Source organism: Phalaenopsis equestris, unplaced genomic scaffold, assembly GCF_001263595.1.
Source record: "Phalaenopsis equestris unplaced genomic scaffold, ASM126359v1 Scaffold000008, whole genome shotgun sequence".
Lineage (NCBI taxonomy): Eukaryota > Viridiplantae > Streptophyta > Magnoliopsida > Asparagales > Orchidaceae > Phalaenopsis > Phalaenopsis equestris.
The window spans coordinates 78,830-105,838 of NW_018164450.1; the positions used below are offsets into that span (position 1 = coordinate 78,830).

At 31.0% G+C, this 27,009-nt stretch overlaps 1 protein-coding gene across 1 annotated transcript; it reads left to right on the forward strand.

Annotated features, from left to right (window-relative positions):
* The first annotated feature begins 3,248 nt into the window (after positions 1–3,248).
* LOC110018320 lies at positions 3,249–26,534 on the forward strand. The gene is made up of 3 exons (XM_020715598.1): positions 3,249–3,394; positions 23,562–23,613; positions 26,214–26,534. Exons 1-3 carry the CDS (start codon positions 3,301–3,303, stop codon positions 26,371–26,373), a joined length of 306 nt encoding a protein of 101 aa, XP_020571257.1. The 5' UTR covers positions 3,249–3,300; the 3' UTR covers positions 26,374–26,534.
* The last annotated feature ends 475 nt before the right edge of the window (positions 26,535–27,009 follow it).

A 27,009-nucleotide genomic window follows, 5' to 3' on the forward strand; every position in this document is an offset into this window, starting at 1 on the left:
TATATATATATAAACATAAAAGATATGGTCAAATATATCTTTGATAGTAGGTTTTATGATGTTAAATCACTAGAAAGCATAAGTAAAGAGATACAATATGGCTATATGGTGTGAAATCATTAGCATATAAATCAAGCCTAATAGCGGGTGACTCTATAGCAAAGCTAAGATATGTATGATTGAATTGCTATAATGCTTCATTGTCTGATGGGTGACTCAAAATATTTGATTTACGACTCTGAAAATGTCATTTCCTCTATTCAGTAAAATTTGTGGATGCATAAAGTTTTTGTTAATATGAAATGAGTCACAAATAGAATAATATTTGCTTGAAACTTTTTTTTCATTTGTGTATTTTTTTTCTTTGTGGCTTGAATATGGGTTTCATAAAATCTACATTCAATCTCCATCTCATTATTCTTGCATTACAACAAACACGTGTTAATAAAATAGTATTTTTTTGTAAACTTAATCCTAATAACCTAGATTAGACTAATTTCATTATTCTATATAAGTCCTCTGAAATAGTTCTCTTTGAGTTGGTTTCATGTAATAAGCATGCAAATTAATTGCAATCTTATGGTATACTGAACTAAATTTTAATGTTGAGCATCTTCATTGAATAGATATTTCCAAGTGGTTTGTATAATTATCTTATAATGATCATTGTGTTGTACTCAATAATTTATATAACTTTTAAGCTTTAGTATTAGAAGGATCCTATTTTATTTTTATAAACTATGGTCTTATAGAATTGAAAATCATTTTTTGTATCTTATAGCTTTTATAAAATTGAACAACCAACATAAAATTTGTCAAAAAATCATGACATGAATCCTTTTGATTATTGTGTAAATGCTTGAGCATCCCCTGAAAGCGATGCGTTATATGACCTTAATACAGTGAAAAGCGTGCAATGGGAGCTACACCGCGCCCGGGTGTAGTGTCAAATAAGCAAGGGTTTCTATATTATGGACGGATGCGGCAAAGAAGTTAGTCTATAAAACAAATATTAGGATAAGATCTTGGAATATTGGTACTCTCACAGGTAAATTAATGGAATTAGTTGATATTATGATTTATATAAAGATAAATATCTTATCTATTCAAGAAACTAAATGATTTGGAGAAGAAACTAAAGAGATAAATAACTTAGGTTTTAAACTTTGGTATTCAGGTAAGGTTTGGAGAAGAAGCTAAGGAGATAAATAACTTAGGTTTTAAACTCTGGTATTCAGGTAAGAATTATACTAGAAATGATGTATGTGTAATTATTTATGTGCAATTATTTATAAGAGTTTGAAAGATAACATTGTAAAAATTAATGGAATTGGAGATAAAATTATAGCCCTTAAGATTATTGTTGATACTAAGATTTTTAATACTATAAGTGCTTACGCTCCTCGAGTAGGTTTAGATATAGGTTCTAAAGATAAATTCTGGAAAAACCTAGAAGACTTAATACAAATGATACCTCTTAAAGAAAAAAATTTTATTGGAGGAGATTTAAATGGACATGTCGATAGAGTGGTTGAAAATTATAGAAATATTTAAGGTGACTACGGTTTTTGAGTGATTAATGAAGAAGGTCGAACCATATTAGATTTTGTTTTAACTTATAATTTTGTTATTGCTAATATTTTATTCAAGAAAAGAGATTAGCATATTATTGTTTATAAGAATAAATCTAATAAAACACAAATTGATTATTTTTCTATGAGAAGAAGAGATCGTCAAGAATGTAAAGATTGTAAGGTCATTCCAAGTGAGTATCTAAGTACTCAACATCAATCATTAGTTCTAAATTTTAAAATGGAGAGTTGTAAAATAATGAATACTAGAAATCATTATCGTAGAATTAGATGGGGACACCTAAAAGACAAATAAATTTATTTTCATGAGTAAACATCATGATTTAAAGATTTGGGTTGTTAATGAAAAAGCAAATTTCATGTGGGATAAAGTAACAAATATTATTAAACGAGTAGCAAAAGATGTGTCTAGAGAATCAAAAGGAAAATTTTCTATAAATAAAAATAGTTGGTGGTGGAATAACAATGTGCAAGAAAAAATAGAATATAAGAATTTATGTTATAAAAATTGGTTTTAAATGTAAAAGGTTAGAGAACTAGGAAAATTATAAAATGACTTGTAGGGGGACTAGGAGAAGAATATGTGATTCTAAAAATTCTACTTTTAATGATATTTATAATAGATTAGATACTAAATAGTATGAAAAGTATATGTATAAGCTATTCAAACATAGAGAAAAGAAAAGTAAAGATTTAACTCAATAAAAGTATATTAAAGATGAAAAAAAACTTTTCTTAGAAAAAGATATTCAACATAGGTCAGTGAGATATAGTTAGTTTGATAAATTTTTAGATTAATTTTTTGAAAATACAATCAACCTTAGTGATCTTAATATCGTTAATAATAATAATATTTTTTATTTTTACCGTCGCCATAGTAAAAAAGATGTTGAGGAAGCTCTAAGAAAAGTTTGGAGAACCAGATGATGTCCCAATAGAAGTGTTGAAATATATAGGGGATTTGGGAGTTTCTTTGCTTACTAAACTTTTTAATATTATTTTAAAAATTAAATAGATGCGTAAGGAGTGGAGGACGTGTATTTTGGTCTCCATTTTTAAGAATATATTGGATGCATAAGAGTGTGAGTTGACGTGTCATACTTTGAAATTATGAGAAAAGGTAATTGAACATAGATTAAGATATCTTACAAAGTTTTCTCTTAATAAATTTGGATTTATGCCGGCAGGTCTACTATAGAAGCGAAACATTTATTGAGAGGTTTGATGGAGAAGTTCAAAGAGAATTAGAAGGATCTACGTATGATTTTTATTGATTTAGAAAAAGCTTACGGTAAGATTCCAAGAGATATCCTTTGGAGAGTTATTGAGAAGAAAGTGTTGATATGACATATATTCAAGTTATTAAAGATAATTCGTTACGTTTTCATCGTTCTGAAATGTAAGTGCTTGGCTCGAGTTATGATCGTCTAGTTTAAAGGAGCTGAACCAAAGCTCCTCCAAATGATGCCTTATAAACAAGTTAGGGTTTGCTTCTAAGTTAAAATAAAAATAAAAACAACAGCAAATAGTCTGGCTTAAGCTGATATTGGGTTCATTGATTGGACGGTCAGATTTGCTTCTAGGTCGATCAACGAACCACGTTCAAAACCAGATTATTTTCTAATTTCCCTCCAGGTGAAATCCACTATAAATACGAAAATCCCGCTAGCCATCTCTCCTTATTCAGGGATTGCCATTTGGGGTCCAAATGGAGGTTCCGAAGGCGATCGTCGCTGTTTCCTCACACCGGAATGATCTAGCACCACAGGAGACTGAATCTCAGATCTCTTCTCTTCTATACGGTTCGTTTCTTACCAGAAACCCTAGTTTAGACTTTGCCGATATTTGGAACTTTTTTATTTATTTATTTATCTATTTTTCTTATGTTTTCCCGTTGTTTCTTTCGATTAGGACCCGTTCATGTTAAATCCGAGGAATTGTAACAGCTCTATGGCTTTGTGATAACGTTAAGTTGATGATTTAGCAGTATAATGATCTGTTTGGTAGTATCCCGATATCGCATATTCGATTTCTTGTTGCGCCTTGGTTTTGTACAATTCGTTTCATCCCAGAAACTCTAGATTACCGCTTCAGCTGAGACTGCTTTATTTAGTTTTTTATGTGTTCCAAATTATCTATTTATTAAATCCTATTCATGTTGAAGCCAAGGTAACTTAACATTGTACGGACAATTTTGCTGTTCGATGGATACGTTTGGTAAAACATCAGAATTTAATTGTTGATATTTCTTTGAGCTTTAATTGATGCACGCTTTCCCCATAATTCTTGAATTGATTGGAAAACTAATAGACAGCTTCCAAAATCAGGGGTTTCTGTAGCATTAATTGCTATTCTGCATAGTTTGAATAGACTAAAATCATTCAATACAACACAGAAAACTGTACCCCCACAAAATTTAATTATTTTACTCAATATAAAATACTTCTGCGTAACCTCTTTCTGATAAATATTTGCATCCAATGCTCTTCTGAATATATTTAATTCAGCCCACAAAATATCTTATTTTGCCCTCTACAAAGAATTGTTCTGTTGTGAAAATGTTTCTAAGTACTGTTCTCATTTAACATTACCATATGATCGTTGATTTTCCAACAAGCATGTTTCTATTATACGATTTTGTATAGGTCGCTATTTGCAGCCGGGATTTTTTAGATGTGTCGTATCAGAGAGTTATTTGCTTTATGATTTTTATCCTGAATGTATGTATCGCATGACAGCGCACAAATATCCGGTTCCTATCATTAATACCATGCTAGAACTGCCACCACATGGTACCATTTCATGTAAAATATAATTCAAGTATTTATAATAATATATTGCTATATCAGCACCTATTTTCTTTCCTTTGCATTCTTTTGATGTGCCTTTTATATCAATACTTCATGGAATTTTTCTCATTTAAATTTAATTTATGGTTGACATGAATTAGAATGATGTTTTGTAGTTTAATGTTTGATTTGTTATTATTTATAAGCATCACACTTTTAATTTTTTGTAGTGAGAACTCTTTAGATTGTCAATTTGTGCTGAGATTTATTTAGGGGCGAGTATTCAGTCAGTTTGGATAGATCTATTTGCAAATTAGTCAAATTAATTGCAATCAAAATCAAAAATCCAAAAAATTGAACTAATCAAAATTTTAATAAACCTAACAATTGAACAAATATTTGATTTAGTTTAAACGGTTTGATTATGAATTAGCCGAAGTTTAATTGTTTGCTGGAGTTTGATTATAAAGATACATTAGAAAGTTCATATCTTAAATGTATAATATTTTTTTTTTAAAAGTACAATATAAATTTAACACTGTCATTGACGGTCCCAAGCCTGAATGTGAAAAGTGAAAGGCTGTGTTAGGTAGTCGACAGCCAGCGTAAAAATTGTCGAAATAAAATCATAAAATGAATCCTTTTGAACTTTGTGTAAGTGTTAGGGCGCTCCCTAGAATCAACGTGTAGTATGATATGGATACAGTGAAAAGTGTGCAAAGCCGTCTGTAGTGCCAAATAAGCAAGGGTTCTCACATTACGGACGAATGTGGATAAAGAAGTTAGCTTATGAAATTAATATTAGGATAAGATCTTGAAATATAGGTACTCTCAATGATAAATTAATGAAATTAGTTGATATTATAATGCATAGAAAGATTAATATCTTATGTATTCAAGAAATTAAATGGGTTGGAGAAAAAACTAAAGAGATTTATAACTTAGGTTTTAAACTTTGGTATTCTGGAAAGAGTCGCACTAGAAATGGTGTAGGTATAATTATAGATAAGAGTTTGAAAGATAATGTTGTAAGAATTAAAAGAGCTGGAGAAAGAATTATAGCACTTAAGATTATTATTGATACTAAGATTTTTAATATTATAAATGCTTATGCTCCTCAAGTAGGTTTAGAATATAGGGTCTAAAGGTAAATTCTTAAATGACTTAGAAGACTTAATACAAATGACACCTCTTGAAGAAAGAATTTTTATTGGAAGAGATTTAAATGGACATGTCATCAGAGTGATCGAATATTTCAAAAATATTTATAGTGGCTACGATTTGGAGTGACTAATGAAGAAGGTAGAGTAATTTTAGATTTTGTTTTAGCGTATGATTTGTTATTACTAATATTTTATTCAAGGAAAAAGATGAGCAGCTTATTACTTATAAGAATGGATCTAATAAAATACAATATGCTTATTTTCTTATGAGAAAAAGAGATCGTCATGATTGTAAAGATTGTAAGGTCATTCCAAGCGAAGAGTTAAGTACGCAAGATCAATTATTAGTTCTAGATTTTAAGTTGAAGAGTTGTAAAATAAAGAATATTAAGACTCATCATCGTAGAACTAGATAGGGGAATCTAACAGACACACATAAAATTATTTTTATGAGTAAAATTCAAGATTTCAAAATTTGGGATGTTCATGAAGTAGCAAATGTTATGTGAGATAAAGTAATAAACACTATTAAAAAGTAGCAAAAAATGTACTTGGAAAATCAAAAGAAAATTTTTTTATAAATAAAAATAGTTGGTGGTCGAATAATAATGTGCAAGAAAAGATAAAATATAAGAAGTTATGTTATAAAAATTGGCCGCATGAAGTCTAAAAGAACAATCTGTGACATTAAAAATCCTGCTTTTAGTGATCTTTATATAAGATTACATACTAAGAATGATGAAAAATATATGTATAAACTAGCCAAACAAAGAGAAAAGAAAAACAAATATTTAACCCAAGTAAAGTGTATTAAAGATGAAAATTACAAAGTGTTTTTCTTAGAAAAGATATTTAACATAAGTGGGTGAGTTACTTTGATAAAATTTTTAATGATGTTTTTGAAAATACGACCGACCTTAGTGATCTTAATATCGTTAATAATAATAAAATGTTTCATTTTTACTGTCGCATTGGTAAAAAAGAAGTTGGGGAGACTTTAAAGAAAACCAAGGGTGGAAAGTCTGTAGGACATAATGAATGATTTAAATATCTCGGGTTTGTTTTTTAAAGCGATGGTAATATAGATGGGGATGTTAATAGTAGAATCCAAGTTGGCTAGTTGAAGTGGAGGAATGCTTCGGACCTTTTGTGTGATAGAAAAGTACCGCTTAGACTGCAAGGAAAATTTTATGAGATGGTGGTGAGACCTGCAATGCTCTATGACGTTGAATGTTGGCCTATAATAGAGAAACATAATACTGAGTTAAGTGTAGCCGAGATTAGAATGATTAGGTGGATGAGTGGCTTTACACTTAGAGACAAAAGGCGAAATGAATATCTTTGTGATAAAGTTGGTGTAGCTCCAGTGACGGACAAAATTAGAGAGGGTCGTCTTAGATGGTTTGGTCACATTAAAATTCGACTATCTGATGATTCGATTAGTAGAGTAGATGTTTTATATTTAACTTATGTTAAGAAAGGCAGAGGTAGACCTAGGAAGACTTGGGCTTATTGTATAAAAAGAAATCTTAATTTATTAGAATTAAATGAAAATATGACACTAAATAGGACGCAATGGAGCAAAATCCCATGTAGTGGGATTAAGGCTTTGTTGTTGTTGTTGTATCAATTTAATTTCATGAATCATCCATTTCTTTTAATCAAATGTTGCATATATGATAAATTTTGTTTTTTTTATGACATTAAAATACAGGAAGAGTTACATGCATACAACTTAATTCTAACGTATTTACTTATCTAACACCTAAACTTCAATTTTGTTCTAACAACTAAGCTTCAATTTTTATAGTAATGCCACATTACCTATGCGCAAAAATGGTGTATCTCAATTTTAAAAGGTGGTGGTATTTTTAATGAAATATGAAAGATTTTGGTTGTATAAATGTAAAAAGTAGAGTTTAGGTGAATGCATAGGAATTGAGTGATATGTATCTAAATGCCTCTAAAATATAATAAGAATTTTTATTTAAATTTTGGTTTTTTTGGTTTGCTTGGTTAAATGAAAATTCAAACCGAACAAATAAGCAAAAACAGAATATTAAGGTTTTAAAAACCAAAAACCAAAATACATTTTTGAAATCAAACTTAATCAACTAAAATGGTTAGGCTTAGTTTGTTTTTTTTTTGGCCAAAGAATGCACACCTTTAGATTTATTTGTGAAGTGATGAGTTTATGAAGGATAAATGAGCTTTAGGAATAATGGAGAGGAAACTATAGAAGGATTTAGTTGGTATAGGATAGGGAGTCAAGGGTTTAATTGCACTACATGAATTTAGTTTATTATCGATAGTAAATTATCGTCGACAATAACCGATAAACCGTAGTTAATATACTTACTGACAGTTTAGCTACGACAAAATTGAAGTTGCAAAAACACTTGTTGGTAATTCAATTACTGACGGATTTAACGACAGTTTATATTAACCGACGGTTAACTAACACTATAAATCTGAAAATATGTCATTTTTAACTGTAGCTTGACCATTGGTTATTTAACCGATGAAACTATCCATAGGAAAATTCTTGTACTTTCGTCAGAAAATTATGGCGGTTCTGTCGGTAAACTGTCGTCGAACCGTCGGTTAACTGTGTAAACTTACTGATAGCTCTGTCCGTAGAAAAAGTGTAGCACTTTGCCAGACGTCACTTGTTCAATAGACATTCAATAGACCGTCGAAAAACCGTCACTTGTTCGATAAACCGTCGACAAACCATCAAAAACCTGTACCATCAAAAAAATATAAAACCCTCTTTCAATGTTACAATCTACATACCTGCAATCATAATAGACCAATTAAAACACAACACATCACAACAACAAAATTAAGTAACACATAAATCATAAACATAAATAAAAAAAAAATTGAATTAACAAACGAAATGTACAACTGCACAATAAAACTAACTAATAATGAATTGTTCAATATACAACCATTCAAAAAAATAACCCCTACTCATCTTCCTCATCATCTCGTGTCCTTTCCTCACATCATTATCCCCACCCTCATCCTGCACTGGTTCCTTCATTTTCTGTAGTTCCGACCGCAACACCTCTTTGATCTTTGTCCTCTTTTTCGAGCGACTACCGGGCAACAACCTCAGCAGCAACCTGACGATGCATCTCCTCCTTCTATGAAATGGAAGTGAATGCACCAAATGTATTAGAGGTCGGGCATTCATCATAAGTCGACGCCTACCCTAACCTGTAGAACTTGTCATTCTTCTTCTCGCCAACAACCTCCCTTCAGATGTCGTACTCAGAAGGATCGTGAGATATGCCCGAACCACAGACCAACTCTCCTTGAGCCTCAGAAAGGTCCTTACAAAATATATGATAAATAAAAGTGAGACTAAAAAAATTTTGATATTTATTTGAATTTTATACTTATTATTCTTGTGAATTACCTGAGTCGTCTGCGATCTGCTATCCACTCAGGACTGATTTGATTGTCGCCTGTAGATGCGTTCGTGTAACTCCGCAAAGTTAAATCTCGTCATTTCTTTAAATTCTGTCAGTGCAATGAAATTGTTAGCAGCCATTTAATGTAAAATAAAATTTAATGCAAAAAAAAAAGCCATATTAGCCTTCTCTTATACTCCATATGTGGGAGGGCTACATTGGTGTGCTTTGAGGACCCATGCCCTTGCAGTCAGAGAGGCAATTCAGCTTTGCTTGCTCCCTCTTCCTCTAATACTCGTGAGAGTCTTAGACCTTGAGCAGTGCGGCAAACACATCCTCACCCAGCCACAAAGGCCGCTCACGTGTCTGGCATATATTATCGAACTAGCTCGCAAACGATCACTCCTCTTGTGCTCGAAGTTCCTGCAAATGTGTAGCCTCCTCCTCGAGGGGCCATGGTCATTGCTTCTGTAAATTGAATTAAAAATTGTTAGATTCATAAAAATAAATATATAAATGTTATTATTGTGTTCGTGGTTTACCTTTAACTCACCAAATCACACATCTCAAACTGTGATCGGGATCTCCTATCAGGATAAGTACGAGTGGTTTATGTGCTCTATGGATTATATCTCTGATGGAATGGATGGCCTGTGTAGGGGGAGTAAATATGAAAATGACATGTAATTAATTCTTTATTAAATAAAAAAACACGGGACAGTAATGTCAGCATTAAATTAAAACGTGTGTGTCCCCATTGCTCTGAGCTAATGACGGTTGCTTGTGCTACTCAAACTCGGCGACGCATCAATAACAATGTTGCTGAAGGTGCTAGTGGTGTCGTGGTTGCGGCTGGTGGCTGTGATGGTGTCGTGGCAGTGAGTGGTGACGGTAGTGGTGTCGTGGCTGGTGGCGGTGTCAAGTTCGTGACTGGTGGTGGTAATGGCGTCGAGGTCGTGACTGGTGGAGGGACTGGTGTGGTAGCTGGGACTGGAGGCGGTGCCGATGTGGTGCCTTTTGTACCACCATGTCCACAGCCTAGTTGGCTTACAGACTTCCGCAAGCCAACACGTCCCCCGATGAGGGGGCGTACTGCCCCTTAGTCCAAAAGTCATCCGCAAGTAGGATAGAAAATTTAATTAGTACATTTACATACTAATAAATATGAAAATACCATAATGCGTGGTAAAAAAAAAAAGGCAACACTAAATTGCATGCATACAATCTACAAACTACTGAAATTAAAAAAAATAAAAATGATCAGTAAACGAAAGGGTAGACCATAAAGTGCAATTTACAAACTACTGAAACTGCGAACATAGAAGTATAAAGTAAAAATAAAATAACACACACATTTTTGTTAACCTCCTCTAATGAGTCACTTGATGACGTAGTTAAAACTACATCCAAAGCATCGGCAGAATCATACTCATCGATATCAATTTCTTCGTGTTCGTCATCAACATCTATTAAATTTATCCCTTCATCGATAGTGTCAAGTGGAATGTATGACTATCATTTCTAATTCTTGATGAGTTGGTTCAATGGAATTCTGAATATCAATAGTCGTTGTCGGTTTATCAGCTACTGCCCACTTTACTTTGTCTCTTATTCTATAGGGATATGAAAGATAAAATACCTGACTTGCTTGTTTTGCTAAAATGAACGGATCAAATGCATGTGTACAATCACGAAATCTAATTTGTCAGTTCCAAAATGGAAATTCAATACGAAATCTAATTTGCATTGCCAAAATGGGAATTGTAGCAATAGAAATTAGATTTTGATGCGAATTTTCATCTTGAAACTGGCAAGTTAGATTTCGAAGTCAATTTTCGTTCTGGCAATGGAAATTAGACTTTGCAAAGGACGAAACAGTGAATTCTCTTTACATCATATGAAATATCTTTCTTTAAGAAAATATTTTTAAGTGTGCAATCAATCACATAAGGGGTTGCGGGGAGGAGAATGTTTGGTTCTAGGATTGACTTTACAGTTGGAAAATAAGAAACAAATATGCCCGTGATGGGTTGAAGTAGTTACAAATGCACACAATATTAGAAATAAACGTCTTAATGGATTTAAGGATCTTCGACATACCTAACATCAATTTGATGTTAAAATGATCCGATTTTGATTAATCGAAAAAAGTTCAATCCAAAATTAATTTTCAAGCGATTGTCGTTGTTCGTTTATTTAATTTGGATTTGCTAATTCAACTTATTAATTGATTTTAATGTATTTATCCTACAAGCTTCAAACTCTCAAAATCCTGTAAAGCATACTTCCTACATTTTTTAAATCCCAGATTTAACGCAAAATGGAATAAAAATGAATTTTGAAAACCTGTAGGATTTACAGAGGCATTTTTTGTCGTTTGGCGGGATTTAGCTTAAATCATACATAAATCCTGTACCAAAAAACCCTTAATTAAACTCTTTCTCTAGGGGTTATTTGGTTGTAAATAAGATTTAGTTTAAATAGGATTGAGTAAATCCTTTAAATCTTGTACAAATGGATTTATGAAATATTAAAGGAGTTATATCCTTAAAACTATTTGGTATGTTAATAAGTAAATCCTAGTAAATCCGGAGAAAGCGTTTGGTAACTTTAATAGGATTTATTAAATCTCATAAGCTTGAGCTTCTCTAAAACAACAACAACAACAACAACAACCATTTATCCCGCTAAGTCGGCTAAATGAATCCTTTTTCTCCACTGTGTCTTATTAATAGTCATATTTTCATTCAATTCTAATAAATTAAGATCGTTTTTTATATAGTATAAGACTTTGTATGTGGTCTATCTCTGCCTTTCTTAACATAAGCTTAATCTAAAACATCTACTCTTCTAACTGGTTCATTAAATGGTTCATGTTTAATGTGACAAAACCATCTAAGATGAGTCTATCTAATTTTGTTCGCCATAGGAGCGACACCAACCTTATCACGGATATACACATTTCGCATTTTGTGTCTAACTGTAAAGCCATTCATCTACCTAAGCATTCTCTTCTCGGCATCACTTAATTTTATTCTTCTCTTTTAAAAGCCAATCTTATGTGCCATAGAGCATTGCAGGTCTCACCGCTAACAACAAGCCTTTATCCCACTAAGTGGGGTTGGCTACATGAATCCTTTTTCTCCATTGCGTTCTATTGAATGTCATATTTTCATTTCATTCTAATGAATTAAGATCATTTTTTATACAATACGCCCAAGTCTTTCTAGGTATATCTCTGTTTTTCTTAATATAAATCGAATTTAAAGCATCTACTCTCCTAACCGGATTATCAGTTGGTTTACTTTTAATATGACCAAACCATCTAAAACGACTCTCTCTAATTTTGTCCACCACAGGAGCTACATTAATCCATGCACGAATATATTCACTTTGCATTTTATCTCTAAGTGTAAAGGCACTCATCCACCTAAGCATTCTAATCTCGGCAACACTTAACTTAATTTTATGCTTATCTTTTAAAGGCCAACATTCTGTGCCACAGGTGCAGGTCTCACCACCATCTTACAAAATTTTCCTTTCAGTCTAAGCTGTACTTTTCTATCACACAATAGACCCGAAGCATTCCTCCACTTCATCCAACCAAATTGAATTTTACTAATAGCATCTCTACGTCACCATCACTTAGAACACTAGACTCAAGATATCTAAGGCGTTCACACTATAAATATATCCACAAGAAGGATATCAACAACAAAAAGCATAAACCAAGTTACATGCTCATGTAAATGTCCAATATGAGCATTCAACCATACCTTTCAGCATCGAAGCGGGTGAGTCTCCGGAGCTGGAGTCGTTGGAGCTGGTGTCATCGAAGCTGCGGTCGCCGTGGCACTGGAGTCGCCGAGAGAGGGGAGCAGAGGGTAAGGGCACAAGGGAGAGGGAGAGACCGAGAGGGATCAAGGGATTAGGGCAAGTTTGAGGTTGTAGCAAATTTCGTTGGTATAAAGGATTCTTTCTGATGGCTTACAAATAGCTTCAAATCCGTCGGTTATTAGCATTAATTCCAAAGGTATTAACCGTCGGTTACTAAAAAAGCTCATCAATTACACCTCACTAAATTGTGGGTTCGTAAATAATTGACGACATATGTCTATGTCGGGTTATAATAAAAACCGACAGTTCATAAGCGATAGTATGTCATGTTGTTATGTCGTTGGAAATAACTCAACACATAAACCATCATAAAACCGTCAGAAAATAGTACATTTTTATCGATAAAAATTGTAGTCGTCGGTTATAACGCTTTTTCCTGTAGTGTTGGTAGGCAAGAGAAGATTTTTTATGTAAATGGTTAGGTTGAGAAATAGGACTACTCTTGGTCTTGATATGGATTGTGGGAAGAGGGGTAGAGATACCTCGATTTAGTCAAAAAAATAATCACTTATGCAATGAAAACACATTAGTTTGGCTCCATTTAGCTAGCATATAATCATTTATCTTTATTTTAAATGACAATAGCTCATTTCCTTTATAATTATTTTTTTTTCTTATAAATTTTAATGAAGTAGAGAAGGATAACATGAAATATAGATATAAGTAATAACTAGCTAAATACTTTTAAACTTTGCATAATATTAAAAATGCTATAAAAATTTTATTTGAACATTTTAAATTATTTATATTGTGGGTGAGAAAAATGCCAAAATAGTTCCCTGATTAATTTAATGGTCGTTTTAGTCTCATATTTCTTAAAAGTGTTAAGCTAGTCCCACACTATTTTAATAGGAACTAAAATAGTTTCATCGTTAAAACTAATAAAAATTGATGCTTAGTGTTAAAAATAGGGATTTTTTTTGGCATATATATATATATATATATAAGGAAATCAATATTTGGTAGAGACCCAAATATCGATTTCCCATGCGCTTTTTAGTCTTATGATGAGAGCCCGCGCATGTGCCTAAAATTCCAGAGCTCCCGCGCCATGGTGGGATCAAACCTTTGACCTGAGGGGACTTGCAGTGACCCCGCCACCAGTGTTGGTTATTTTTGGAATATATATATATATATATATATATATAAGTATAATTTATTACTAACTTTATTTTCTCACGTATATTATATAACTTTTAAGTACATTTGCAATGGATTGTGATCGTGCCGATTGTAAAGTGAGTTTGTTATTTTAATATATAATTTGTTTAATTTTTTCATTTTAATTCCATTATAGTGAAATTCATTGAGTTTTATTTTTATTTTATTTTTTCGTAAAAAAATGTTAAAATTTTAATGGTAGAAAAATGTCAAAATATCTTAAAACATTTAGGACAAATAAAAAGATTATTGTATAAATTTTTAAAAAATGAACAACAAAAAACTTTAGGTCTTACTAGAACATAAGCTTTATTTATAGATAATATTTTTTAATATTTAAAAATAAAAAATCATTTGTAGAGCATATTTAAAAAGATAAATCATTCTATTATAAAAGACCATTTAAAAAAATAAATTATCATATATTTGATTAATTAAAGCATTCATTTCAAAATAGATCATCGTTTGTGATATTGCTCTTGAAAAAGTCATAAATATCTGCTATGTAAACGCTTTATTTTAGAAAATTTATGTATTCAATACAACCAAATGATGCTAAAGTCAAATCAAATAATGTATATCGTTAACTTTTACATTGAAAAAAAATACTTTTATGACACTATCAGGTTAGCTAGAGTTTTTTATTGATTGTCGAATCACCAACATACTTAGCACGATCAAATAAGTAATAAGTGGCACAAATTTTTAGCTCTACAAATATGACATTATTTTGCATTTTTTTGGTACTTTTTTAATACTATTCATAACAAGAAACATAGCTTTGGCGAAAATAACAAATTAATATTTGTATAACATTATGTTATATATGATATAAATTTTTTTTAACACGCTCAATGTATATATATCAGTTTTATATTTTTCATAGTATCAGAATATTATGTAAGATTATGCATTAACGATTAACCAAATGATATTCATAAATGTTTTTCAGAATGTGAAACTATCATGTAAGATAATGAAACACAAACAATTCAAAAAATTTTCCATAACACAACACAAATAATTAAAGATTTAATCACTATTTGAATGTCTGACAAGTTTGGTACAAAACAAGCTTGTATGATTAAGTGATTACAACAGAATAAAAAAGTAAATCAAAACTCAGGCATCTACATATCATCGTCCAAAGCAACCGAACAAAAAAAGTTGATGTAGTCATGAAGTTGTTTGTTCCAAGTGATTTTTTAGTTGCCCTTCTTTTTTTCTGGAGTTGTAAGCCAATAGAAATGAGAAGCCATAAAAAAATTTACATTATCAAATATTTATTTAGTAGTGAAGTAAACTAAAGTATAAACTTACAATTAGCTTTTTGTTCAAAGATTTTTTTATGCAGGACTGCAATATTGATTTAGATTGTAATAAACTCTCCATTTGATGATCAACATAATATTGTGGAAGTTCCTTAAAATAATTTAAATAGATACATCAAATATAATATTGAATTAATTTACAAGGATCATTGTAAATATTAAATTCACCATTGCGCTCATGCAAGTAGATGATTGTGGCATTTGATGACATTTAAGTTCTTGGCCAACTTCTTGTGTCACAATACTAGGAACCCTCATATTTTTGTGCTTCTTATTCCAAGTACTGTTATTATGTCTAATCTCCTTGCATTTGCTACAATATTGAAGTATGATTTTGGCTCTGCTTAACTTTCTTATTTGAGAATTTATGGGTTGTTCATCAAGAGCTCTTCTTTTTATCTTTGCTGGCCTACCCTTCTTAAATTTGTCATTCATTTGTGACAATAGTGCAATCTTGTTACTCTTTTGTCATTCTTCAGGATCATTTATAGGCATGATTTTGCTTTCATAAATTTTTTTATCACTTTCTATAAAATTGAAAGTCAACATAGTCCTCACAATTGTCTATATTCATATATGTTATAGCACAAGCATGCATGCATGGAATTCCAGTCAGCTCCCGCCTTCTGCAGCTACATGACTTGGCCTCTAAATCCACAATGTATTGTGCCCCATGTATAGCATTTATCTTATAATTGTTGTCATCATATTTAATATCAATGCATGTTCCAACTTCATGTAATTTTTTTCATGAATATTATTTATCCTTGGGTATAACTTTCCACCACATTTCATTATCTTCTCTTTATTTTTAGTATTCTTATCATTACTATAATTCCTTTGCTCTCAAGCATTAAAATGATTGGTAATTCTCTAGCATCAAATATTAAAGCATTGAAACACACATAATATTGAGTAGAGTCACATTTTGGGCTAAAATTAAATGTGATATTGACCACTCGTTAGGACGTTTTTCATTCAACCATCGGAAAGTTACGACATCTAACTTTTTTAACTCATGCATCATAAATGTTATTTGATTAAGTGATTATGCTTGCGACTGTCCATAATGCATTTTTCAATGTTATCCCAATAAAGTCAACTTTATTAAAATTTTGGTGCAAATGTTCAACTCAAAATTTATTAGTGACATCCGACAACATATTCTCAAATACTATAATTAACTCTTTCTACTTATCGAAAGTAAAGATAAACTTGTGTTGTCTTTCAATATTGTTTATATATTTTTCCAAGCAAATTAAAGAACCATTCTCAACTACTCACCCTCTACTTCAATCACTGTCCATGCAATGAAAAATATATTGTTGATCCCATCAAGAGTGGCAGTTGTTAAAAGTTGACCCCTTGTGGTCCTTTCAAAAAGTATTCATAATACCTACTATAGGTCTACAACCTAAGAAAAAGCTTTTTTTTTTCATACAACAAAGTAAATATAAAGCCTTACAAATATCTTTCTCCTTTCCAAATTTTAACCTTGACTTGTATGCATTGAAATAGTTGAAATTAGGTTGGCATTTGTAATCTCTAGACAATAGTCCTAGATTTTGTTAAATTGATCTTGCGCTTTAATGTGCAACATTTTATGAGTCTTCTTTAAGGTTGTCACACACAACCTTAAGCCAGTAATAATTTTTCTTCTAAAAATATTACACATCATTTGTGGATTGGCTCTGATTTTATTAAAATATTTCTTCATAATAATTAACATTGCCATCCGAATGTGAAAAGTGGAGGGGTGAGTTAGGTAGTCGACTGTCGGCGTAAAACTTGTCGAAATAAAATCATAACATGAATCTTTTTGAACATTGTGTAGTGCTAGGGTGTCCCCTGGAAGCAACACGCTGCATGACCTGGATATAGTAAAAAGTGTGCAAAGGGCCGCTACACCGACGTCCGTGTGTAGTGTCAAATAAGCAAGAGTTCTCACATTACGGGCAGATGCGAGTAAAGAAGTTAGTTCATGAAATTAATATTAGGACATGATCTTGAAATATAGGCACTCCCAATGGTAAATTAATGGAATTAATTGATATCATGATGCATAGAAAGATTAATGTCTTATGTATTCAATAAACTAAATGAGTTGGAGAAAAGACTAAGGAGATTGATAACCTAGGTTTTAAACTTTAGTATTCTGGGAAGAGTCGCACTAGAAATGGTGTAGGTGTAATTATAAATAAGAGTTTGAAAGATAATGTTGTAAAAACTAATAGAGTTAGAGAAAGAATTATAGCCTTTAAGATTATAAGTGTTTATGCTTCTCAAGTAGGTTTAGAAATAGAGTCTAAAGATAAATTTTGGAATGACTTAGAATATTTAATACAAATGATACCTCTTGAAGAAAGAATTTTTATTGGAGGAGATTTAAATGGACATGTCGGTAGAGTGGTAGAAGATTTCAGAATTTAGCGTATGATTTTGTTATTATTAATATTTTATTCAAGAAAAGAAATGAACATCTTATTACTTATAAGAATGTATCTAATAAAATACAAATTGATTATTTTCTTGTGAGAAGAAGAGATCGTCAAGATTGTAAAAATTGTAAGGTCATTCCAAGTGAGGCTTTAAGTACCCAACATTGATTATTAGTTCTAGATTTTAAGATGAAGAGTTGTAAAATAAATAATACTAGGATTCATTATCGTAGAATTAGATGGGGAAACTTAAAATACACAAATAAAATTATTTTTATGAGTAAAATTTAAGATTTCAAAATTTGAGATGTTCTTGAAGAAGTGAATGTTATGTGAGATAAAGTAACAAACATTATTAAACAAGTAGCAAAAGATGTACTTAAAAAATTAAAAGAAAGAATTTCTATTAATAAAAAAAGTTGGTGGAGGAATAATAATGCAAAAAAAAAGATAAAATATAAGAAGATATGCTATAAAAATAGGTTTAAATGTACAAGATTAGAGACCTAGGAAAAATATCAAACGATCCGTAAACGATCCGTAAGGAGTCTAAAAAACAATCTGTGACGCTAAAAATTCTAATTTTAGTGATCTTTATAACTTATTAGATACTGCGAGTAAAAAAATATATGTATAAACTAGCCAAACAAAGAGAAAATAGAAGTAAAGATTTAACTCAAGTAAAGTGTATTAAAGATGAAAATCAGAAAGTGTTTTTCATAGAAAAGATATTTAAAGTGTATTAAAGATGAAAATCAGAAAGTGCTTTTCATAGAAAAGATATTTAAAGTGTATTAAAGATGAAAATCAGAAAGTGCTTTTCTTAGAAAAGATATTTAACATAGGTGGGTGAGTTATTTTGATAATTTTTTTAATAAAGTTTTTAAAAATACGATCGATCTTAGTGATCTTAATATCAATAATAATAATAAAACGTTTCATTCTTACCGTCGCATTAATAAAAAAGAAGTTGATGAGGCTTTAAAGAAAATCAAGGGTGGAAAGTCTGTAAAACAATATGATATCCCATTTGAAGTGTGGAAATTTTTAGGAGATTTGGAGTTTCTTGGCTAAACTCTTTAATATTATTTTAAAAACTAAAAAGATGCCTGAGGAGTGGAGGAAGAGTATTTTGATTCCCATTTTTAAGAATAGAGGGAATGCACAAGAGTGTGCAAATTATAAAGGAATTAAGTTGATGCGTCATTCTTTAAAATTATGGGAGAGGGTAATTGAACATAGGTTAAGACGTATTACAAAGATTTCTCATAATCAATTTGGATTTATGCCGGGCAAGTCTACTATGGAAGCTATACATTTATTGAGAGGTTTGATGGAGAAGTTCAGAGATAATGAGGAGGATCTACATTTGATATTTATTGATTTAGAAAAAGCTTACGATAAGGTTCCAAGAGATATCCTTTGCAAAGTTCTTGAGAAGAAAGGTGTTGATATAGCTTATATTCGAGTCATTAAAGATATGTATACTAGAGTTGTTAGTTGTGTTCGAACTGAAGGAGGATTGACCGATTATTTTCCTGTTTTTGTTGGATTACATTAGGGATCGGTTTTAAGTCTATATCTTTTTGCTTTAGTTATGGATGGTTTTGCTGGACATTTACAAGAGGATGTACCTTGGTGTATGCTTTTTGTTGATGATATCCTTCTCGTAGATAAAACGAGAGAAAAAGCCTTGAAAAAATTTGAATTATGGATGTCTACATTGGAGTCTAAAGGCTTTCATTTGAATAGAACTAAAATTGAATACATGGAATATAATTTTAGTAGTAGTAGTAGTTCTAGTGGCAAAAGTGTAACTTCGGGTGATCAAATTATTAAAAGATGTGAACGATTTAGATACCTCGGGTTTGTTGTTCAATGGTGATATAGATGGGGATGTTAATATTAGAATTCAAGTTGGTTGGTTGAAGTGGAGGAATGCTTCGGGCCTTTTGTGTGATAGAAAAGTACCGCTTAGACTGAACTTAAAGGAAATTTTTATAAGATGGTGGTGAGACCTGCAGCTCTATGGCACAGAATGTTGGCCTTTAAAAGAAAAGCATCAAATTAAGTTAAGTGTTGCCGAGATAAGAATGTTTAGGTGGATGAGTTGCTTGACACTTAGAGACAAAATGCGAAATGAATATATCCGTGATAAGTAGCTTCAGTGAAGGACAAAATTAGAGAGAGTCGTCTTAGATGGTTTGGTCACATTAAACTTCGACTATCTGATGATCTAATTACTATAGTAGATGTTTTAGATTCGACTTATGTTAAGAAAGGCAGAGGTAGACTTGGGAAGACTTGGGCTTATTGTATAAAAAATGATCTTAATTTATTAGAACTAAATGAAAAAATGACACTAAATAGGACTCAATGGAGAAAAAGTTTATGTTTATAAATACAATAAAAGGACTTAATAAATGTTTATAAATGTTTATAACTTAAAATACACTAAAAGGACTTAATAAATAGGACTTAATTTATTAGAACTAAATAGGAAATTACAATGTCAAGTTATTTCCTATAAATAACTTGACACCTTTTTTCAACCTTCACAAATTTAATTATTTTTTCTCTGAGAATTGACAAAAATGTGCTTTTGTAATGATATTATCTGCTATGAAATGTCCCCCTCATGCTTGGAAATATATTTGACAAATGGGATATTTGGTTTCCTACAAATGACTAGCACCTTTTATCATTCTTCACACATTTAATTATGTGTTCTCTTTGAATTGAGGAAATTTACATAAGTTTTTCAAACAACTTATTGATGTATAACATGTCAAATTCAAAACTAAAACCCTCTAATTCTACCCTATGGTTAAGGGTTGGTCATTTGATATTAAACATTTTCATCACTAGCATTAATGTGTGCATTATAACTAGAGTTTACACAATTAATATCACAATTTTTGTTCCTTAAAAAATACATTAGAATATTCATACAAAAATCAATGATCTGCTTCCATTTATCCTGAGTATCTATAGATTTAATAAATTAATCCATATTATTTTCAAATGCATTACTGTATTGTAGCATCTCATAATCATTATCGTAATATTCTTCAATCATAGGATTTTGTATACTCATACTTAACATCCTCATCATCATCATCCCCATCACCACAATTTTTATTTACTAATGCACCTCTATCATCACACTTTTCCATTAGCACATCAATTGTTTAGGTCAAATCACAAAATTATCGTGAAAAGCTTAAATCTTCAAGCCACTCAAAATAACATCACATAAGTTATTTGTGACATTCTCAATCCCTTCAACTTTATTTTCAAATACTCTGTGCTGAAATTAATACATGTTAACACTTCTATAAAATATCCCAAATTTGAAAAAGGAGCCGCTACTTAAAAACTTATCTGAATGTGGATAGAAAAATCTTAGATTCCCTCCTCTAGCATTCTCAAGACTTATTCCTATGAGAAATTTTCAACAACCTACTTAATACCTCAATTATAAAAGAAATCATACATCAAAATAAATTACCGCTCATTGCTCCTAGAGCTCCATCCGGCGCTGCTTGGTGGGATGCTTTGACTGATTCTCTTCTTTCTTACGAGGAGGAAAGTTTTGCTCGCCCATCTTTATCTCTCCTGCCAATAAAAAGGTTCATGTTACAAAAAAATGTTAATCCTAGGTATAAATAAGTAGTTCTACTAAATTTGAAATAAAAAGTTTATGTTTTAACTAATAAATAAAATAAAAAGTAATTTTAAGGATGGTTGTTCTTAAAAAAATCACTTACCTTGTTCATTTGTGCCTCTTAGCCCAAGAAAGTCATGGAACGTTGCCTCAACAAACTGAGCTTGTTGCATAAATTGTTCTATTAGGTGTTTAAACTAGCGCTCAGAAATGCTTTTTCAGGAATTTTCAACGGTTTCAACGCTTGCGTTGGCCTCACTATTTGAAGCTCCTTGGTGCTCTTTGTTGCTCGATGGTCCTCATTGTTAGTGCTCACCACGTCATCCCTAGTCGCACTTGTCATCACTAGCGCTCGACTCGTCATCCCTAATCGCATAGGTCTCACCCTCTCTAATTGTGCCTCTCGGTGCACTCGATCACGTAGGTGCTTGGTAAATAACAAAAATATTAAAACTCTAAATTCCCCTTCCAAATTGTAGGTCCTCCATTAATTTTAATCTCAATTTCAACTGTTTTTAACAATGGGACTATTTTAGTACCTGTTAAGATAGTTTGGGGTTAATTTGACACTTCTAAAAAAATAGGATTAAAATGACCCCCTTCAAATAGTGAGAGGATTATTTTGATTTTTTTCCCTATGGTTGGTTTATATGTCGATTGAAAAATAGACATTGTTTTTAAAGTATATTTTTTGCATCAACCTATGCAGCTCTAGTGATAACTTTTTATCAAAAATGATTGAGCTTTTTCCATTAGCTTCAATTTAACTCATTTAACTCTAAAGGAAACAAACATATTGTCATATTCAAATAAAACTTCAACTTTTAGTTGATATGAAGATACAAAATTAAGCCCAGATTCCAAATCTGATGCATGACGTCTAATTTTCTAGAGTTTCTTCATACAAAAAATGGAATGCAAAAGTTTTTGCACGTACAATTCAAACTTTTTGTTCACAAAATTTAATCTCTTTAGGTGACAATAAAAAAATGATTAAATTCACCTCAAACAATAATTAAATTTTTTAGTAGAAATCTCCCATAAAAATTAAGTTAATTAAAAGAATCACACAGTAGATCAAACTCACATTGCAATGAAAAATAAAGTTGAAGGGATTGAGAATGTCACAAATAACTTATTATCAACTTCTTTTTCTTGAGTGAAAAATTTTGTTTCTTAAATCAATTCATTGAAATTTATGAAATTAAAAATCTTCAAAGTATACTTTTTTGTTAACTAAATATAGGAAGAAAATATTGAAGAACACAAAAACATGATGAAAATATTCATTGATTTGGTAAAACTTACTACTATACATCCTCACAGTTCTTTATTATTTTTATCTATGATCAAATATGAGTCTGAGTAACATGGCCAAGAGGAGGAAATAGAAGGATGACTAGTGTACTTTTGAGATCATTTTCTGAAATTTAGAAACGTCTATCAAATATATGAAGAATTTTGTTACCAGTTTATTTTGTTGATTTAACTTTCAATATTAAAAGCTATTAAGCTTACATTTCTTATTCATGCCTATTTTCTCTTTATATCACTTAAATAACTACTCTTTATACATGAGAAAAAATGAGAAAGCTAATATTCATTTACTGTGAGTAACTTATTTTTACACTAAATTTTTTATAAGAATGATGACATCAAAGGGAAAAGTTAACAATCATTATTCGTTTATTGTGACTAATTAATTTTTAATTTAAACAGAAGATTGACATTTACAAGTTAGAATTTTATTTTGAAATATAGTTTCCAATCAACATAATATTAGGAGAATCTGTTTCAAATTATCACATTACATTTAAATTATAAAATTATAATTTATTTAATTTTGATCACTTATATTATTGGCACTTGCATTTTAATAGCACTTACAATATCATGTTGGCATGAAACTCAATCTAACTAAGATTTTAGTTTGCTTTTTCTAGTTGATATGTCACTACGTTTTGACAAGGCAGACTAACCTGTTAGAAATTTTTAGCTGGCATCCTTTGTTTATGTATCGCTTGAAGATTTCAGCAGTTTAAGATCGTCTTGAACCAAAATGTCACAATGAACTTACTTTTCTTTTTCGTTGTAAAAACAGATGTTTCACAACAGGTGCGCGATGCTATGCAGAATATGCTCAAGATGACTGCGTAAGTTTCTTTTTTGTCTGCTTAATTCACTAGATTAAAGATTTGTTTCTCCCATAAATTTGCATCGTTCTCTATCTATATGGCATTTAATTGCATTTTCATGCCCGTGCATATGTTGTTACTGTGGGTTCACAGACAATTTGGGATTGGATGTTGGATCTTGACTTGTCAATGAACCCACAATTATCACTTTCCAATTGAAAAATAAAGAAAAATGGCGGTTAACATGAAAAAATGAGAAACTTGATGTTGTTTCTAAAGTGAAATAATTTTCTAATTTATAGAATATAGAGGTCCAAAAAATACTCGGACTACTTTATACCTGATTGCTCTTAGCAAGTTGTAGGTGAAAAGAGGGAGTGGTGCCTAGTGTCATAATTTTTTTGGGGAATGTTAGATTTCCATCATTCATATTTGTTGATATATGTTGATTGTAGAAATAAAGAATCATGCAAGAGCAAATAGTCCATAACATAGGTTTCTACAATGTATGCTTTATCATGGAAATGATATTGTTGATGACGTCCTTATTGGAATATAGGCATGTACAATAAAAAATAAATTATTTATTTAAAAAATTAGTATTGTGATACAACTATTGTAACTCATTTAATATGACCTAATATTTATTTTATTGAGCTGTACAAATTTCTTACTTCAAAATGTATACATCAAAATTTCAGCATAAAAAATTTACACCAATCCTTATGAATGTATTTTGTGAGAAATTTTGATGGCATCCTTTAACTTCTAAGCTAGTAACCTACTTTGTTATTAGAGATTATGTTGAAATAAGCTACATCTATGCCATAAGACAACAAAGGAACATATGTTAAAATCAAGTTAAAATATAAGTTTGCAAAGCATATCTGACTTTTATATGTACTACAACACTATTTCTTGTTTTAAAATGATGTTTTCATTTTCTCATATTTTGTGTGTGATAATAAAATTATCATTTTTAACGTATTATTTATAGTCTAAAAGTAATTTTAATTTTCAATTGCTTCTAACCAAATGATGAAATTTCATGAATTCTTCATTTTTTTAAATATGATTTATAAATTCCCTTGATGCTTTAAATATCTTCATTTGATTGCTACTCAGTTATAGATGATCTCATAAATTTTTTAATACTACTCAAAGTGTGCTTAAGTTGTACCATTCTCCATATTTATATATGTTTTCATGTGATTAGGGCTATAAAAAAAGCTAGCCATTTACGAATATGTTTGGCTTGTTAAATAGCTCATGATTGAACAAATGAGTCGAACATGAATAAATTTTTTTAACTCGATTTATAAATGAGTAGAACACAAACATACTTTTTTTTATCCTAATCGGCTTGTTTTTTCTCAAATTAATTAAATTATACAGAAATAATATGTAAATTTTAAAATAATGGTATCTTTGATACAATATCAAAGATTTGATTTGTATAAATGTAAAAGATGAAATTTAGGTATTAGATATATAAGAATACCCCTAGAATTTAGGTGTTAAATACATAAGAATTGGGCGGTTTTTATGTAAATGCCCCTAGAATTTTTCCTGCATTTAAATATTAGAAATATAAATGCATAAGAATTGGGTGATATGTATGTAAATACCCATAGAATTTTTCCGGCATTCAAGAGTTAGATATGTAAATACATAAGAATTGGATATTATGTATGTAAATGCCCCTAGAATTGTACCGCTCCTATCCCATCCTGCCCCGTGGTATCTAGATATGAAAATACATAAGAATTAGGTGGTATGTATGTAAATGTTCCTATAATTTTCCGGCATGGCCTAACCCGCAATTCAAGTATTAGTCCTGCCTCGGAAATTTTCATGTTAGAAATGTTCTTTAACAGCCAAAAAAAAAAATTACCTATATGAAAATCTTCAACGTAGGAAGGGATATCATATTGTTTGTCTTACTGTTGATATATTAGTAAAAAATGGTTAGTTTTATAAGTTCGGTATTAATTGTTTAATTTATTAAACTCTTTCTAATACTATTACTTCTTTAATAATCTAAGATAGAATTGAATGGGAGCTTGAGGTGAGGCAAAGCTCTGCTTGATAAAAAGCTAAACAGGCTACTCAATTAATCAAGTTTTAGTTGAGCTTATATTCAAGTCAAACAATCTAATTCGAACAAACAAACTTAAATCAAGCCAAACATAAATATGTTATTCACGAGCTATTTCGAACAAAAAAAAATTTCGAAGAAGCTGAACACAAACAAGCTCTTGGCTCGCCAAACCGAGCTCGTTTGATCCCAAGATATCATTCTTCCATAAATGATCAACGTGGCTCTTAAAGGCCATGAGAGTATGTTTGAAAAAGCCGAAGAATATGGTTGCTAATGGTTTTCATGCTTAATTATCTTTTATTTTTGCTTTAAAGGACCAGGATGCTATCAATATTCTATTAATAAAAAATCAGCATTTATTTCACCTAATTTGGAAAATGATGCATCCAACCCTTGACAAATTAGATTTTATACATAGCGTGCAAAGGAGTCCCTTGTCCAAATTCTGTTTGTCTGTGGTAAAACCTATGTAATGCGCGTGTTGCATTTAATTTCTAATGAAGCTCCAATGGAACAGCGAAATTGATCAGAGTTCTGGGGATGTAGTGGAAGAGATAGAGAAGTGCAAAGAGTCTGCTAGTGCTAAGAGCAAGATCTTAGAAGAAGAGAGAGATCGCTACCAGAAAGCTGCAATGGCGGTGCTGCAGATGCTCAATGGCTCCGACGATATTCCTTGAGCGCCTTTTATTTGTTCGTATTGAAGTCATAAATCTCGCTGCGTCTGAACAACGCAGCTGTTGCTGTTCTTGACCTTCGGATGACAGGTACTTTAGATTTTGATGCAGAGTAATGCCTATAAATAAAGTAGCTATCTTATACTGCAGTATTAGAATATTAGAAATTTAGAAAAAAAAAAAAAAGAATTACATTGGATTCCTCACAATAAATCTGATGATAAAGTCATTTTCAGAACTTTTGAAGTCATTATATTTGTTATTGCTTTAAATAGTTCCGACCCAAGTGTCATCTAGCATGAAAAATTATTCCATATGGTGTATCTGATGTCTGATATCTACTGTCCATCACAACAAAAGTGATGACGGTGAGATCTATTTTGAATTTTTTTTAAAAAAAAAAAATTTACTGTGATGCATGATAATCGGACACCGCATGTATTTCTACATACGGTGTTCGTATGGCTCGCATGGCAGAAATTATATCAATTGAATCTCCATGATTTTTTTTTTATTTATTTATTTTTGGTACTTGCCTTTTCTTGAAAGCAAGGTTTTAAAATGTGCTTTTAGTTGCAATTTGCTGCTTCAAAAATTGGGGAAGTTGTATTTTTGCTGCTTTTGATGATGGGAAAGTTA